This window comes from Corvus cornix, chromosome 1A (assembly GCF_000738735.6).
Source record: "Corvus cornix cornix isolate S_Up_H32 chromosome 1A, ASM73873v5, whole genome shotgun sequence".
NCBI classification, from domain to species: Eukaryota; Metazoa; Chordata; class Aves; order Passeriformes; family Corvidae; genus Corvus; species Corvus cornix.
This window is the reverse complement of record NC_047057.1, coordinates 35,439,801-35,457,832: the sequence shown is the minus strand read 5'-3', so window position 1 is coordinate 35,457,832 and position 18,032 is coordinate 35,439,801. Positions and strand designations below refer to the sequence as shown.

Here is an 18,032-nt window from a genome sequence, read left to right as displayed (position 1 = left end):
TAATAATAATCATTAATAGCAGGAACTGGCTGAAGTGTACTGCAACACCACACACTATGATCAAACTGAAAATAATGAAAAATGTGTTAGCTGTTTAGTCATTTCAGTGTGATAGGCAAAGAACACAAATTGTGTAGATCCAAGTTTTGAGGCAGCTGCTGTTTTCTGAGTGGTACAATGAGGCAACAGCAATGAATTACTGGAGGAATTATGGCTACTCCTCTTTGGGAATTCAAAAAAACAGAGGGAAGAAGTTGGTTCTACTGTGCTCGAGAACCTATTAGATATAAATCTGATGCGGTCTGAATTCCTTACCCATAATCCTAAGCAAGTGAAAAAAATTGACCCATGTAGGTACCAAAAGTTCTCACCACACTGAAATCAAGCAGTCTACAAACAGACTGAACTTCCACTGACAAAAAAAGGAAATTATTTCTGCATACTTGCTACTGCAGTATGCACAGAATGTGTAAGCCTTAAATTAAAATCCTGCCTCAGGATCTACAGATATATAGCATGCTTCACCCTAGTTTAATTAAGTGTAATGTCACTATCTGTATTGATCGCAAAACACAAAAAGCACTTCCAATGACTCTTTTTGATGTGCTAAACTAGTTCCTAATGAACATTGCTGGAAAACAAATTACAAGTTCCAGAAAGCATTTATAAGCTGCAAGCCACAAGCAAACTTCAACAGACACTCATAAGAGTAACGTAGCAGCACTGAAAAGATTTCTTGGATATCAACCTAGAACATTTATTGCTTCTACTTGCAAGCATTCGTTTTCACTTCTCTTTTATCTTTTTCCTACCCCATCATCTCCCGTTCTTCCCCTTTACCCCACGGATGCACAGCAGTCCCAGTGTCAAGGCTGCTCCATGCAATTTGCATTAATATTTCCAGAATAATTATCTGTCAGCACAAGCTATTCAACAAGCAATGCAAGCAGCTCTGATTTAATAAGGCATTTGCTCTGTTGTTTCTCTCTCTCTCTCTTTTTTTTTTTTTTCTGTTCCTCATCTTGTTATTCTTGATAAGATGGCAAAAAGGGCAGTTTGGAGGATGTCACGCTGACACATCCACATGGGCGAGTTCTTTGTTGTTACTCGCTTTGGTGGCATCAAAGGGACGGCATCAAAGGCAGTGACAGCTCCAGAACACCAGGGCTCTTGTTTTGTGGATGTAAAGGTTACAAGTTGTTAGCTCATACAGTAGGAATCTTCTGTGCTTGGGTTTGCTCTTTTCTAGTAAACCTGAACTGTGCATGTAAAAACTAGGGGAGGAAAGTGTTGTCATCGTTTCCAACTGATTAACTAGGTAAACATCTTCTTACTGTTTTTGCCAACATATTTCAAGACAACTGGTGCACTTCCCTCTGTCAGGACTTTGAGTACAGCCCTATATTAAAGCAAAGTTGGGAAACTACAGTCCTCAGGTATCAACAAAGTCTGTCTTACAGCAAGAGAATTCACAATGTGCCATGGGCCACTTGCTGGGCTGGTGACAGGTAATTCTGGCTGACAAACACCATGTATTAAACACAGAGACACAGTTTGATCCACTTGGATGCACACACTAAGTGAAGAAGCCAAATTTGCAATTTATATGAAGAAACTGAACTCACAACTTAGGTGTTAGATTGTGCACCGCTCTGAAATTATCTAGGGGATCACAAGTCATTTTGCAGTGACAGTTCTTGAAACTTTAGCTGATGGAGGTGACACAAACCAATTTCCACCAGGACCAGCTAAACCCTGCTGTGCAGGAACTGTAAAACTGGTATTGAAGCGACATAGGAATGCGTGGGCAGTTTGAGACCACTAGATAATACTCTATTTTTATTTTAGTTCTGCTTGTCAGCTGCCAGCATTTTTACTTTATTTCTCTAGAGGTTTTTAAATTTATGCAGATTAACCTTTAAGAAATATTTTAGTATTTAACGCTAATGTTCCAAGATTGTTGAAATAAATTACAAGATTCCCCCACTTTGTCAAAAAAGTTTTGGACTATGGTTGCAGCACTTTCATGTTTTCTACCAACTTACATTATAGTTAAAAATCCATTTTCAGTGCTAGTCACAATGTGTCTGCACCAGCACAAAAATAAAGACTGTACAGGACCCCAAGAGCAAATGCTCTCGGTTTTCAAAAATGTACATGACCAGAGATCTCAGTCCCACAACTCAGAGTCAATGGGGAAAAGAACACCCAATTCCCACTAACACTTGGAAAACCTCTTTGCAGGGAGAAAAGCAAACAGAGAGAGAAATAAAAAGAAAATAAATAAATAAGAACAGCTGATAATGGATCATGTCTGGTAATTTAGGACCTCATTTTCACATATACAGTGGCCTCTTGACCACTTTTGCAGTGCAGAGGGATTTCAACAGATATAATGGTAAGATTCATATAATACATCACTTATGTATTGTATCTGCAATTCTGCACTTCTGTATTACAGTAAAATGTGCTTTTAAAGGCACTTTTGCCTGAAAGACTACTGTAATAATGTTCAATCTGACAAGATCTGTAGAGATATTTATTTGATTTTAGGATTGTTTTAAAATTATCATGCATGTCAGAAAACATTCTTGCACTTGTATGTAGATTGCAAATAACTTAGGGTGACTTCATTGCTTGATTTTGTAGCAAAGAGATTATTTAGGACTGTCCTGCTCTGTAGTAAAGTAATTGCAACACAGCAGTCTTTTGTTGCTGTTTTACTAAAACACCCAATTTAAGTTACTGAAAAATAGCAATTTACTAAAAATCACTTGAAGCTTCACTTATCTGTGGAATGTTCCTATGTTTAAAATTAAAATGAAAGCCTTATATGTGTGCATACGTGGGTGTCTGTGCATATATTTATGCATATGTATGGCTATGTGGATATATATCTAGTTGGAGTGATTTTGTAGGTAGGTCTGATTCAAATAGTTTTAAATTATTATTGGCTTTCTTCCTCACTTTTCATTGAGACATTAATTTATAAAATAAAATAGTTTCAGGCACTGCTTTGAAGTGTATCTAATCACAAAATGTTAGGTCTGCACTCAGATGTAGTTGCCTCTATTAAGAGTCCCACCCTGAGTAAGTCTTTAGATTTTTTTAAAAACCCTTTTTTCCATGCATTACTCTAATTCACTTCTCCATTAGAGCAGGCATTCTACACAACCTGTATAATGACAAACGTCTAGAAATAATCAAAATGAGAGCGAGTTTTGGACTCGGTCAGACTGATAAATATCTGCAGTTATTTTGAATTTATAATGAAGAATTTAACTTAATAGTGTTGTACAAGTTCATGCAGAGCAACTTGCTGATAATCAAGCAGCTGAAACATACTTTCTTGGTGGGAGTTCTGTCATATACGCTTTAAGAGAAAATAAATCTGAAAAGCCCATAATTTTTACAAATAAAAGATTTTGCTCAGAATTAATTTTTTTGACAGTTAGAAAGTTCCAAGTATTTCAGAGTTTTCCAAAAATTTTCAGAGGAATATGCACCTCAAAACCACTTTCAATATATTTTACTTCAGTGATGATAGTCTTTGGTTAAGAATAAATACCAGGAATGATCATCAGGTTTGCAAGAATGCTGCAGTTAGAGGTGTCTAACCTTGGCTGTAAAAGTTGATCAGATTCACTCTGGAAGGTCAGAACTGGCTGAACAGACCTGTCTTATACACTTCTGCTTTGGAGACAAAACCATTAGTTTAACTGTTTTAATAAAATCTCAGTTCTTTCAGGGTAATCACTTACTAGTATTGCCAAACCAGGCATCAAGTACGTAACATCTAAGCTAAAATTCAGTGATTCAGTCATGAGCTTTTATCAGATGTTTGAACCAGATCTCTAATAAAGGGATTAGTAACAGTTTGTATGCTAATTAGTTTTTTCAACACTAAAAACCCCTAAAAGCTGCATTTCAAGCTCCTGCTGTTGTACTTCAAAGACCAGACAGACATTTCTAAGATGGATTTAATTTTATGAAACATTGCAAAGATCTCATAAGATTCTGTGATCTAACCATGAAATGAGAGTGAAGGTAACCTGGCTGTATTAGAATTTCCTTCCAGGAAAAGCCCAAACTTTAAAAAAAAATTCTTTTCTTTAATGGCTGGAGTTGGCCAGTTTTAGAAGGGTTATTACAATTGACAGGAGATTGGACAAGAGAACATGAACATGACGAAGAACTTCACAAGCAGTGGCTTTGTGGCATGATTCACTCCATATGCACTTGATACTGTTAACACTTGGTGTGTGACATCTCTCTGTGTTATGTTCCTATCTGTTACATTATTTGGAAGTTGCACTTATGGCAAGACAGATATTGATAATCAAAGAAAAGGGGTAAGTAAAGGAAGAGAGAGAAAAGAAAATGAAAGAAAGCTTTCCAAACAGAAGTGCTGAGAGTAATAAAAATAATACAGGAAAAGAAAAACCTGCCTCCAAATAGAGTACTGTCCAAAGTTAGCATACAAAATGTTTTCAATTTATTTCTTTTGTTTTGTTTTGTTTGTTTGTCTGCTTTTGTAGATGCTGGCTGGAAAGGCCAGGTGGCAAAATTCAAATGAGCATTAGCAAGGACACCAAAAGTTGTCAGCACAATACACACCTAAATTGCAGAGGACTGTACACATTTCATAGCTTAAAACAGACCATGTCTTTGCAAGAGGGGTAGGAACATGATTTTGCATGTCTTACATGGATTTTATGGTGTGTTAGCAGACAAGCATGCTAAAAAAACCCCAGGTTTTCACTTCTAAAAACTTAAAAGCCACATGCCATAAAAGGCTTTTAATCAATATTTAGAGGTACTCATGCAAATACAGGCACCAGCTTTTTTCCACAAGATCTATGGTGCATCAGTTATAGAGTCTCCATCACTCCTCAGAAACATACATTTTCTTTTAAGCCTGGGCCATTATAACTAGAGTCACTGCCAAATCCAGGTCTCATGAATGCACAATACTTTTCACTTTTGGTTAGTCACCATCACTTCAAGCCAACATTCCTCTTTTGATGTTGTGCTTGATCAGCTAGTTTCCACAAGGCACTTTTTCCCCGCAGTGAATGTAGTAGATAGCGTAACTAAGCTTTTTGCAGGATTCTGCATTCTACGGTCAGCCTTCAGGGATGTTAAGTTTAAGAGTAAGGAAACAGTAATTGAAAGTGATTAGGACAAGAAGCCTCAATACTATGAAATGTGGACTCAATTGTCCTTGACACAGGCAGAACAAGGCAGCAGGTTTTGGTTTTGATTACAGCTTTACTTGGGATTTTAATAAACATGAGCCAGTATTCAAACTTTTAATATCCTGCTGCTTAACTATTTCCAAAAGAGCAATCCAGTTCTTTTAAACAGTCCTTGTTTAAAAATTTTAATTTGTTTGGCTCTGTCTCTGCTTAGAGAAGTTGTAGCCTCATGGTAACTCTTTTATAAGTTCATTTCCAGAATCACAAGCAATTGTTTTTTTTTTAACTAAGTGTTTCCGCATGTGCCAAAAGTGTCAGGCTGACAGCTTTCCTGCACTGTTTTATCTGGTTCCCACAGTAAGTATGAGAGACAAACACAGGAATGTGTCTAGAGCTGACTATGCCCATCAAGGATACAATGATACTTACAGCTCTTCCAGGAAGCGGAGATTGTGTACAGGGTTTGAGGGCAGCTTAGTAATGTTGTTCATACTGAGATCACTGTAGGGGAAAACAGACAGAGACTTAATATGGCATGCCACAACTGTGGCATCCAGCTGTTCATTCCACACATTTTTAAGCACTACATTAATAAAAATTAGTTCCTCTGCCAGAATTGATAAATCATTATCTAGTTAGCACGTTCAACATTCCTATTTCGTATGAGCACAGCTTTGTTAAACCAAATACAGGCTTGTAGCATGTTCCTCATTTCCAGGGATTTTGAAATGTTTTATCACGCTCTATAAATCAGCTGGAACACTAAACAACACTTCTAGTTGACATAATTTTAATAAACCACTGTACTGTATTAAAATTTACTTGGAGTAGTAAAGAAAACTACTATGATATTTGTTGTTGTAGCACTGTAGTACACTTGGTTTACTAAAGCAGACAGGCAAAAGCAAACAGATACAAAGTATCTGCATCATCCTTAAAATTTCATGAACATGGAAACACTTTGCTTTTGCCGTACAGCCTGTTGCATGGTCATACTGATCTGCCTTGCCTCACACAGGCACATCAGGTGTCCCCAAAACCCAACCTGATTTATAGAAATGACATATTTTCAAATAATAAACATTCTCTTTTTGAGTGCTCTTTTGTTACAGGTACTCAAATTGCATTAAATAAGTGAAATGAACCATAAAACAAGAGTGTAATGCGATCCTGCTCTGTAGCACACTTCCTGGTGGGGTTCCACAGTAGTTCCTGGTACAGGAAACTACCAGCCATATCAGCTCTGTCAGAGCTCATTCAAGCTATGTTTTAGACTAAATTTCATATAATACCCTTTTATTCTTAACTTGCCTTTTCGTTGTTTTCCATTGTCTTCCCCATGCCCCACAGTATCATTACAATTGCTTTTCATTAAGTACCAAGACTGTAAACAAATTGCATAATAAAATCCTGTGTGGAAGATACAACTGTATCAAAATTTCTGTAGATTCTTAAAATAAAATTAAGAGCTGCATATTTTATGCAAGTGTTATACAGTAACTTAAAATTCCCCACTATTTAAACGTATCTTTGCATTTGTAGCAGCACTTATAGTTTCCAGCTACTTTGGGTACTATTTAGATAACTTTATTTCTTCCAGCTGTTGAGAGCTTACAAGGTAAATAAGTTATCTGTACTTTGGTGGGTAGGCATCCTATTCCTACTCCATCTAGTTCTTATTACTCACAGTCTGTTTCATATTACAGAATATATGCTTGTAGTCAGCATAGTTAATTTAGATGTTTGATCTTTTGGTGAATTTTAAAATGTATAATTTAAAAACATACTTCACATAGAGATTTTGAAATAAAGGAAATGTGTTAATACTTTACAACAATTATCAAATCACTGTTGAGTAACGTTTCTGCATTCACTTCAAAATCAAAGTATAATTTGAGAAATGTGTACTTATTAAATTCATTTTTTACTGTAATACTTTATCACCTAATTCTTTCATACTGTTTAGCAGGTTATTGCCCTTTCACTTTGATAAAGGCTCAAAGGATTTATTCTGGCAAAGGAACAAGAACATGGATTTATTTGGCAAAAGAAAAACTCATCCAGGTAGTGAATTATATACTACTGAATATTAAGGTAAGCCCAATATTTTAACAAGATCATTCTGATTATGATATTTTCAACACATGTCTTAATGGGTTTTTGGAAACATGCCAAATCACATTTTAGACTTAAAAAGCTAGCCCTGGTGGAAGATGGGAACGATTTATCTTCAGATACACACATATTTAGGGCATTCTACAAATCCAGAATTAACTAGTGCTTTGGCTGACTAGAAAAACCTGAAGTCTGCTTTTCTAGCCTATTAACTTCTATTACTAGTAGGCAGTACTTGTCTGCTTGTATCACCCGCAGGATCCCATGATGAACCAGTCAGAAGCAGTCTACTGACCAGACCCTAATATCTTAAGAGGATTAGAATAAGAGAAGGTGGCTTTCATTACGTGCTTTGATGCCCAAAGAAAAAATAAAAAATAAGTGTATTTTCCTTAAAAACATCTTTAGACCCCAGAGGTGGATTTGCCAACAGTGACCTGCTATGTCCTAGTGTCCTTTTTGGACTCCACTCATGCGGTAAAGTATGTGTACCGCATCATATGACAGAGGAGAACCTCTCCTTTTTCCAGTACACCACAGCAATTTCTAACTCTTTTTAAACCTACCAGTTAAATAATTTCCTTCTGCTAGATTGGTTGCTTTTTTTTCCAGACGATTCTCTTCTTGGAACGTAACGTATAAAGGTGTTTTTGTGCAACAGAACTACTAAACATTATCTATGCATATTTCACAGAATCATGGAATTGTTTGGGTTGGAAAAGACCCTTCAGATCATCCAGTCCAATCATTAACCCAGCACTGCCATGTGTTCATCACTAAACCATGTCCCTAAGTGCCACATCTATGCATCTTTTAAATACTTCCAGGGATGGTGGAGGTAACAGAAATTATTTCCCAAGCTCTTGCTGAATAATGTCTTTTTAAATTAGCTTTTAACATACCAGCAACTAATACACAGGATGTTCCAGTCTATGTTGGCAATGTGCTATTCTTGTAGCTGTAAGGGTTTAAGAATATAAGGCAGACTACGGCAGGGAGGGGTAATATATTTGATGAGGCTAGCTGATACAGCTGGAAAAACTGAGAAACTTTCAGGCACAAAAATCAAAACTCTCTATTTCTTCCAGCTGTACCAGTTGGCTAAATAGGTGACATTATTTCTGCCTAAAAAACCACACATCCTTTACACTGGCAAAGCAGTAGCTTGTCTGTGCTCACAGTTTTTAGATTCGGAATATTCTTTTGTTTCAGAATTACCATGGATGCATTGAATCAAATTTTTGTTCACTGGAATGACTGAGAGAAGCGCCGTGACCCAAAGCTACTTCAGGGGGGATGTTCAGAGAGGTGAGACAAACAAAAAGAGTTAATGTAATGCAATCAGTCACTGGGTCTCGTGTGAGCAATACCGCAAAATTTGGGCTTCTGAACAGAAATTCCTCACAGAGCTCTAGAGACAAATAAAGGAGTTTCTCAGCATCTTGGTTTGCTAGCATTTTGAACCATGCTGCCAAGAAGACATGGCTAGGATGAGATTTACAGCCATTAGCTAGAACAAGCACAGCTAACAGCAAGACACAGCTAGGTGGCAAACTCTAGGGTTACATATTATTACTATGAAAACCAATAACAATTGCAGTGGGTGTGTCTTATGTCCTGCACCTATGACGGTTTCTTTCCTTCAAATGGGTTTTCTGATTTCTCCTTTCAGTGCTAGCCTGTCAAAATAAGCAATTTTCTCTGTCTAGGAAAGAGAAGGGCATGAAAGATGGCTTGCGCATCAGCATTTGCAATGAAATTATAAAAAAAATTAAAATCAAGCTACTGGGTCTTTAACTATCCTCAGGGGAATGGTTCTGATTTTGTATCAAATCTTGGTAGACTCTTACAAACTACAGTGATGAAAAACTTAGAATTATTTGAATACTGAAACCCTTTAAATAACTCAGCGTAACAGAACTACTCCCATCTCCCAGCATCACAGCACATACAAAGCCCACTGATGTCAGTAGAAGCAACATGGTATGAATACACCCTGAGTTTACCAATGCTCCTAATAGAGACAGCGATAGTACCAGATCTACCTTGGTGAAAACCACCATGAGCTGCCATATTGTACTGAGAAGGTAATATGTTATTTTGAACAGTGAGATGAACACATTGTCCCTTCTCCCATCAGCATTCCTGCAGCCTGTTTCCAGCTGCTGACTATAAAAGCAACATAACAGCAAATGAAACTTTCATCTTTTCAAAAGATAAGAAGCTTTGCTTCAGCGACTGCATTGGCAACATGGCTCACTATAATGATATCTTAATTATACTCTGCGCCAATCAATCACCATGCTGTGCCTCTGGTGACTTGTTAAAGGAATCCTATCTCTGATGAAATCTTTGAAGACCAGAAAATATTGAAAACTCCACCATGCATCTGTTTTTTAATTGATGAGCAGATGAACAAATTCTGAGCATTTGCAAAACAGCATCCAAGAAGGCAAATGTGACAGGCCTTTGTTCCCCCCAGTTTTATTGTTCATGCATATACACACTGAAAAAATATCCAGTTACCATCTTAAAACTGAGTAGTTCACAATGAATTCCAGAAAGCCAGTAAAACAAGTTAAGTGAATTAGTTCTTAACATATAATAGATGAGTCTGCAGGCCACATTACCAACCTTCTATTAACTGTTATTACAAGAGATCTTTCAGTTATTACAAGTGATGTTTCATTACAAGATGATGTTTCATCTTGGAAGATCAGGTTTTCACATTATATTTATGTCTTTTAAAGGAGAACAAAAGTATGCCTAGGGATACATGCAAAACTTCTACTAGGCTAAATGTCTATTATACTGAATGGTACCAACTTGTCTACTCATTCCAGGTCTAATACAATAATCCAATATTGAAGATAATTTTGTAGTCTCTTTTTTTAAACAGTTGCAACCTGTTTGATTTTTAGAAAATTATCAAGACATTATTAGGATCATTAATTTTGATTCTTCTCAGCTTGTCTTATCCCAACAAGATGTGCTAACAACACTTTTTAATGAAAGTCTTTGAAAGATAAAGCACTTGCATAGAATACTGACAATAGACTGAATGTAGTCCCTTAGTTCTTACCAGCTGAGAACAGTTTCTAAACTAAGACAATTTCCTTAATTCATTTACAGCAAAATTTGACACTAGCTTCCATGTAGCAACACAAAATAACAGAAACAGGTGAATCCTACTTCTGCTTTTTCCTTGCTCTGCCTATCTTTTTAACACGGCACTCTTGTTTCTAGTACTGGCAGAATACTCCACTGCATGATGGAAGAATACATTGCCTATTAACTGCATGTCATCTATTAATGCAAATGCTTCATCTTTTATGGAAAACATCTTCATCTGCTACAGCTGCTTTAAGGAGATAAGTCTATTTGCCAACACTGTAGTAATAGTAGCTCATATTTCTTACAAATAAATAGCTATAGATGTTTTCATTTGAGGGTATCAATAAATAAATACAGTAAGAATTACCATCTTTTTGCAGAAAGGAAACTAAGACACGTAATGGCTAAGTGACATGTTCATGGTCAAACAGATGTTTATACAACACAGAGGAAAATGACACTGATGATGATTTGTCCAGCACCCTTTTCATTAGATCACACTCCAACCATGGAATTTACACCAATTTACCAAAGTACAATGCATAAGCTGTCAACAGACTCAGAAAAAAAGACCGTATTTTCATTTTAATGTTCCTAGATTACATTATCTTTCAAAGTCAACATGAAAATTGCTAGTCATGTATTTGCATGTTTGATACACCCATGCAGAGCAGCACAGGGCAAAGTATAAGCATGAATAAATAAGCATTGTAAGTGCTTTCTGACAATTAAACCATAGCACTTCTTGTCATAATTAGCTTCAAACTTTATCTGTGGTTTTTTGAATGATCCTGTAATAAACTATGATTAAGATATGAATTTCCACTAAATGATTCACATTTGAAGAGTACATCTCTGATACTGGAAAAATCTTCTGAAGAAGAAGTAGTAGATTATCAGGAAGAAGCAGTAGAGAGAGCTATTATAGACATTACACAGAGTAGGAAATCTCACCATCAAGGTATTCAAGGTAAACAACAAGTGGCAATAGCATGGACATTTCTGCCCTTCTTCATATTGAAAATGACAAATGCTAATATTAAGTATTTAAAAATTCATTATCCTATGTAATATTATTTGCAATAGCAAATGAACAACACCAGATCCTGTGCTACAGGTTTACATGGAAGGGGTGTAAGGCTAAAAGAGGATTGCTTGTTACACATTTGTTACAGAAAATTTCTGTTACTTGACATTGAAGCTCACTCTTTCCAGAGACCCAACTCCTTTGTACTAAAACATGCCTTGCAAAAAGCAAATGACGGTGTGTGGTCATGTGAGAACAGCCCCTGCAGTGGGTCTGCGTGCCTGCACACCTCACAGAGGGTTTTACTCCAGTAAATGGACAGTACTCCCTCTGTCCCTCTCACACCTTCCCTCAGCACACCAGTGGTGCTTGTTCCAGCCACTCCAATTGTAAATAAATATTTATGGTAAGGATCAAGCACCTTGAACTTAGGGACACCTCAAAGGTGATCCAGTAAGGTCAGGAGGGCTCTGTCTACATCTCTTCTGTGCTGTTGTGTATTGGCCCATAACACTGGAACCCGGCAAATCAGGCTGATAGGTCACATCTGGATTCAACACAAAGTAACAAAATGCTTTGGCCAGGCTTTTGCACTCCCAACACCTGTCACTGACTTCCTCTGATGTCACAGACAGCAAAATTTGGCTTGTTACTGCACAAGCTCTGTAACAGAGTCATTTTAAACACCATGCATTATTCCTGAACATAGGCAATTCTGCCATATAAACAACCATCAAAGTCTTACTTATATCTAGACTGCAGAACATTTGTAAAGCAAACAGTATGTGCATGATTAATCTTTTCAGGAAACAGTTTTGCCATTCAGTTTATCCAAGACTCCAGCAGAGGGAGCAGGGCAGAACAAACAATTAGGGACAAAAAAGGTAAGTAAAGATCAAAGATCAGATCAAACACACCCAGTGCTGAATTAATCTGACAAGTATCTGACATTTCATTTTAGGTACAAAGATTCTGGCTGTCTGCTTTTTTTAATATCAAATTCATGTTGCTCACTAGATGAAATTAACCATTTACTTTCAAAGCTGATTCATGGTTGTTCATTTGAGGCTGAAGACTCAGTTTGCTAAGGAGCAATTACCAGGCTAAGTTACAAAAACATTCCAACATGTCAATCATTTGCTGTACTTAACTCACATATCAAAAAACTTAAATAACTAAAGGAGCATTTTATAACACAGAAGCCAGCAGAAGCAGTTAAAAGAGGACTGAATGGAATTCCTCTTTCACCCATGCCCACAGACTGTATTACTACATTTTTACTTTGTGAGTTACTGCTTGTTTCTGCTGCACTAGTTCAAATGGATTGTATGAGTACTGCATACATGATTAATCTTATTCAAATACTGAAACAATATACAACAGGAATATAATATCAGTTTTTATTGTAATTTATGAAGACAACTACCAGCATGGTTATTGTGTTTTTCATCATTAGCTGTTTGTTTATCAAGTACTGTTTATCTTATTTTGATGACGAACAGCACAATTAAATTGACAAAAGATATTTATTAGATGTGACCAAGTCTTGGAAGAAGAAACCCTTGGTTTCAGAATATTTTCTGCCACCCCAGATGTTGCTTATTTTTATAACTATGTGCAACATAAATTACTAAAATGCCTTCCCCCCCCCCCCCCCAAATGACTGGACACATTCATCCATTTTAGAAACTGGGGGTCCAATTTTCTTCTAATTCCCTGTCTATAATTTCATCCTTCTGGTTTCAGTGAGGCTTTTCCTAAATTATGGTTATTTATATGAGAGGGGAGCATGTACAAAAAGCACAGCATAGTTTGTTTACTGACATACAACATCTTGTCTACAGCAGAAAGTAAATCAAAATATATGAGTGTAAACAAAGATTCAAGATATAACCCTAAAGTTATAAAGTGCAAATTTCTAAATTAGGTATTATGGGTCACCAGCCAGTTGGTCTGAATACCTAACCATAAATCATGTGCAGCACAGATTGTATGTTACACAAACCAATTTTAAAACTCATCTTCACCAAAATACCCAAGATTACTTCTGCGAGGCTGCTGAGGGTGAAAATTAATCATGATTAGCCTGATTTTGTTTGTAACAAGATACAGTGTAAGTAATTTATTTTGTGCATCCTAATTTGCCTCAACTCAATTTCACAGCATGGATTTGAAGAATTTAAACTCAAACAGCGTTGAGAGCATCTGCTGCAGACACATTTCAACAGTGATGGTGTAAGCACGAGTATCTGGAAATCTGTGCACAACAGACCTGTATTCGGGGCAGGAAATACATGTCCTACATTGCACAGTGCAAAGGTCCCAGAGGTACAGATGAGTGAGCTGGGTCCAGAGCTGGAAGATACATTACCATATTAGGTGCCCCCAGAGAGACTAATTATCCCAGGTACAGCAGGATGATGCTATGACTGTTCCAATTTCACAACACAGGGTCTCTTCACAATGCTACTTTGTGTGACATAATGTAGCAGGTGTTCTGAATATTCACATTTGGTATTCCCAAAATAGTTCACTGCAAAATACACATACTCTGAGTGAAATTCTGGTTTGGTAAGGAGATGGCAAAAATATAAATCAGCCAAGACAAGAGTTCACCCCTTTGATCTCCACTGATCTTCTAATCTTTTTTTTCTTTTTTTTTTTTTTCCAGTGATTTTTTTGCTACTCTTATCCTGTAAGTTTCCATTTTCCTATACATGGGTGCTGAATCATAGCATCAGAATCAAAGAACTGTTTAGGCTGGAATAGGCCATTAATATTATCATGTCCAATCATTTTAGCAGAGCACTGTCACTTCTGCTTTCATTACCATTTAGTTGTACCTTGTGTTGTTGAACAGTAATCGAAGAGTTTCAGCAAAGACAATGATGCTAATGCTACATTAGCTACAGTAGAACCTACTAGGGTTCTACTTTGAAGTACCAATTTAGATCATTTTTGTGCTGTTGCTTAGCTGAAATAATTATTTACAGAATCTTCTCTTTATTGTGCGGACAACCCAACGGCTGTCATATTATCAACACACTCAGTTTCATTCAATGTTGCTACTAAAAGAATTTCTCCGTATCTCCCCCCTAATCCAGAACTGCTCATTACTTGTGAGGATGCTATTGAACCAGAGTTGGCAACTGATCTGTATTTAAAAAAATATCCATCATGAAAAAAATTTGGTTTTAATAGAAATCAGTTCCCTGAATTGGTACCTTGGTGTTTGTGCCTCCACAAGCCCAAATACAGAGGAGAAACACATAAGAAAGGCGAAGCAGAACTGATTTATTTCAGTTGGCAGTTTTGGCTTGGACTAATGCAGGCTGATTTTATACCTAGGATGTAAATATTGTAAACATTCTTCAGATATAGGAAGTTTAAGATTTTTTTTTTATATGCACATCTTCCCTTTATGTCTGACAGAGCTTGTTTGCTGAAACACAATAGGCCTCCAGATATGCCAGCTCCTGGCTAGTTGACAGCCTCTTCCAACGCTTCCTACAGAGCTCAGAGAAGGACAAAGCTGCTAGATCTTTCCTGACAGATTGAACACCCAAATTCTGCAACAGGAAGTGCCAAGAAATATGTAGCTTGGTTCTTACAAAGATAATGCACTTGAAAACACCGTATTTCCTCATCAGGTAATGATTTCTTTTTTATTAAGCACTCAAAATTCATTTTCATCATGAGATACCTTCACATGGACTGGTATAAAACAGTCTTAATATACACAAATACCACGTCCTTAATCTTATACTGGCATCACTTAGACCCAGTATTCACATATTTTCTTTGCTTGTAACTGATCAGCTGCCCTTCAGATAGGCAGACTACTGAAATACCTGAGCTAACTTTAAACAATTCAGGTCAAGGAGCAGGGCTGAGATGCTCTAAGTCCCCTTACCAAGGAGAAATCTCCAGTAAAGAGACCTCATGTGTTGTATTGGACTGGCACATATTTTTCATGTGCTTATACCAGCATAATCATCAGGGAAAAGAGCTGCACTCCTTCTACTATAAAAATGCCTTCTTTTGAGAAATTATTTTCTTTTACAACTTAAATTAATGGGATCAGAGCTTTACAATTAATATATGGAGGCGAAATACTTCAGAACTATTTCTACTGAGCTCAGCTGGGCTGTTCAGAGGATAAGCCAGTATTTAGTAGGAGTAGAGGCAGCACTGATCCAGAAAAAATGATTCCTGTTTCCTTCCTTTTATTCACAGAGTTTACATAGTCCACTGTTTGGCAACCTCATTTCGAGGCCAATGACCCACACTTCTTGTGATTGTTATGATGATCAACAGAAAATCTCTTCAGGGCAAGCAATTAACTGGTGCTGTTCAGCCAAATCCATTGCCCTGTCGCTGATTCAGGCTTTAAATATGAATTCTGGACCTTCCTGGAGACAATACTGAACAATATCACAAAACATCAGTAGCCAAAACAAACCTTCACCAAATGTAAACTGTTGCTGCCAACTCTATTGCACCTGTGTGCACATGTGAAATACTGTGTCCTTATACTGCACCTGTCTGGTCTGCCTATGTTGCTCAAAAAATGAACTTTCCAAGATCTCTTTTATTTGGCTATTCCAAATGTTATAAAAATGTTGGGAACAATCAGCTGCCCTATTATTTACACGTCTTAAAACCTCTAATACAGCAAGCCAATGTCAGCATGAGAACAGTGCCTGGGGATAAACACCTGGCTCCACTGATGCTGGTAGCAAAACGCCCAGTGACTCCCATAGATGGAAGACATCATCCCAGGCCTATGAGTTCCTAATGCCAGGTTCTATCCAATAGGCAGTATTTCATGGCTGTGGAAATTATGCAACAGCACATTGGTGTGCCTGCAGTAGAGCATGTTGTACTGATAGGTTCATGGGGAAGTTTTCTACATATATTTTCAGCCCTTTTATAATTTCTAAAATCTGTTGAGTTAAAGGCAAGATGTCATGTGGATCACTAAGGAGTGGAAATTTTGTGCTGTTACAGCCTTTCTTTGTTTTCTGTTTGGTTGTCACACCTGATCCAATTTTTTCAGTACTTAACTTTTCATTCCTGGTGTTTTTTCAAAGTGACAAGCTGATTCGGCTAATTTTTCCTTTGTCACCCTCTCTTTTCCACAGCCTTTGCTCAATTTGTCTTTAACATCAAGTTCAGGTTTCCAGTCAGCTCCATCAGAAAACCAGGATTACTCAGAATAATGTACAGTCTGATGGAGTGAGAGACTGAAATGTTAATGGTTAATGACTCAAACAATCAGCCATTTGCAAAAGCAGTGGGTGCTTTGCTGACAACGTGCAAGCAAACAGCCCAGGTGCAGAGGGTGTGAGCACCAGAGGATGACCATCAGAAATCACCCTCTGTTTAGCAAGAAGCTGGGATTTGAGCCAGGTAAGGGAAGAGGCTGATAAGAAGCAGATCCTGGGAGGTGGGGTACTGTTTTTATCATGTCCTTGCTGACACAACTGGCTCAGGTGTAACACTTCCCTCTTGGGAAGATACTGGGACATTCATATGTAGGTCTGAAGGTGTTCATCTCTTCTGATGGAACATAATTGGCTCAACCACTCTAACGAGAGGAAGCTGTCATGTCTTAGGCATCATAAACCATCAAAGACTCCTGAAGCACCCCCCACTCATTTCTAGGTCTTTTCACCAGAAGACTGCACATGATCCACAGTGTTGCATCTGACAGTGTAAAATTCCACACCCCACCCCACCCCCCCCGCCCAGAGGAGGTACCTGGGCATTCCCACTTTTCCCACTTGAACCTCACCGTACCTTAACCCATTGAACTTTGTGTTTCGTGGGCTTCCCCCACCCCTGGCAGATCAAGCCTATGACCATCACTTGGATCAGCAGACATCTAAATTGGAACAATCAAGTTTTGTTGCTGGATCTACGGGTGGTAAAATCTTTCTACTCTTATCCTTTCTTTCTCTCTTTCTTCTTCTAACTTCTTCTCAAAATATACTGCAAGCTAGACAAAAAAAATTCAGTCAATGCCTTGTAAGTGCCTTTGTATGTCTGGATAAGTTAAAGTTCCCTAAGTTTATCTAAAATTTGCCAAGTACCTTATTCTACCTTAATGCTCTAAAGTTTGCAAGTAAAAGTTTGGTACTGAATGTCCTGAGAATTCTGTTTACTCCCGCGCATTACCCAGAGCGAATCAAACAACATTTGCCCAAACCTGTGGAGTAGAGTGGGATTTAACAGATGGTTTTATCTGGGTGAAGATGCACCATCCTTTTTTAGGAATTAGAAGCCTTAGACAATCTGGGATTTCTCCTACAGGCTTCATTTGCTTTGTGATGAACAAGTAGCACAGTTGAACACCACAACACCCAACTGCTACATGACGGCAGCTCCTTATGACCACCGGTCACCTTGCACAAGACAGTACCTGCCACACGCTGTTACTGCTGCTCTCCTTCCCCAAATGGTGGCAAAATGGATGCCAGCCTGAAAATGGTGCAGATAGAAATGAGATAAAGTCAAAGTCAATAAAGAAGTAAAGTCAAAGCCGTCACTAAGCAGAAGCAAGTCGTCTGCTAAGA

At 37.6% G+C, this 18,032-nt stretch overlaps 1 protein-coding gene across 1 annotated transcript in view; it reads right to left on the bottom strand.

The window, feature by feature from the left end:
• The window catches only part of LGR5 (leucine rich repeat containing G protein-coupled receptor 5), a 90,171-nt gene that overhangs the window by 46,625 nt on the left and 25,514 nt on the right, over positions 1 to 18,032 (bottom strand). The window contains exon 2 of the mRNA XM_039571481.1: positions 5,628 to 5,699. Coding sequence (XP_039427415.1) covers positions 5,628 to 5,699 — 72 coding nt within the window. The remainder of the gene's footprint in view (positions 1 to 5,627; positions 5,700 to 18,032) is intronic.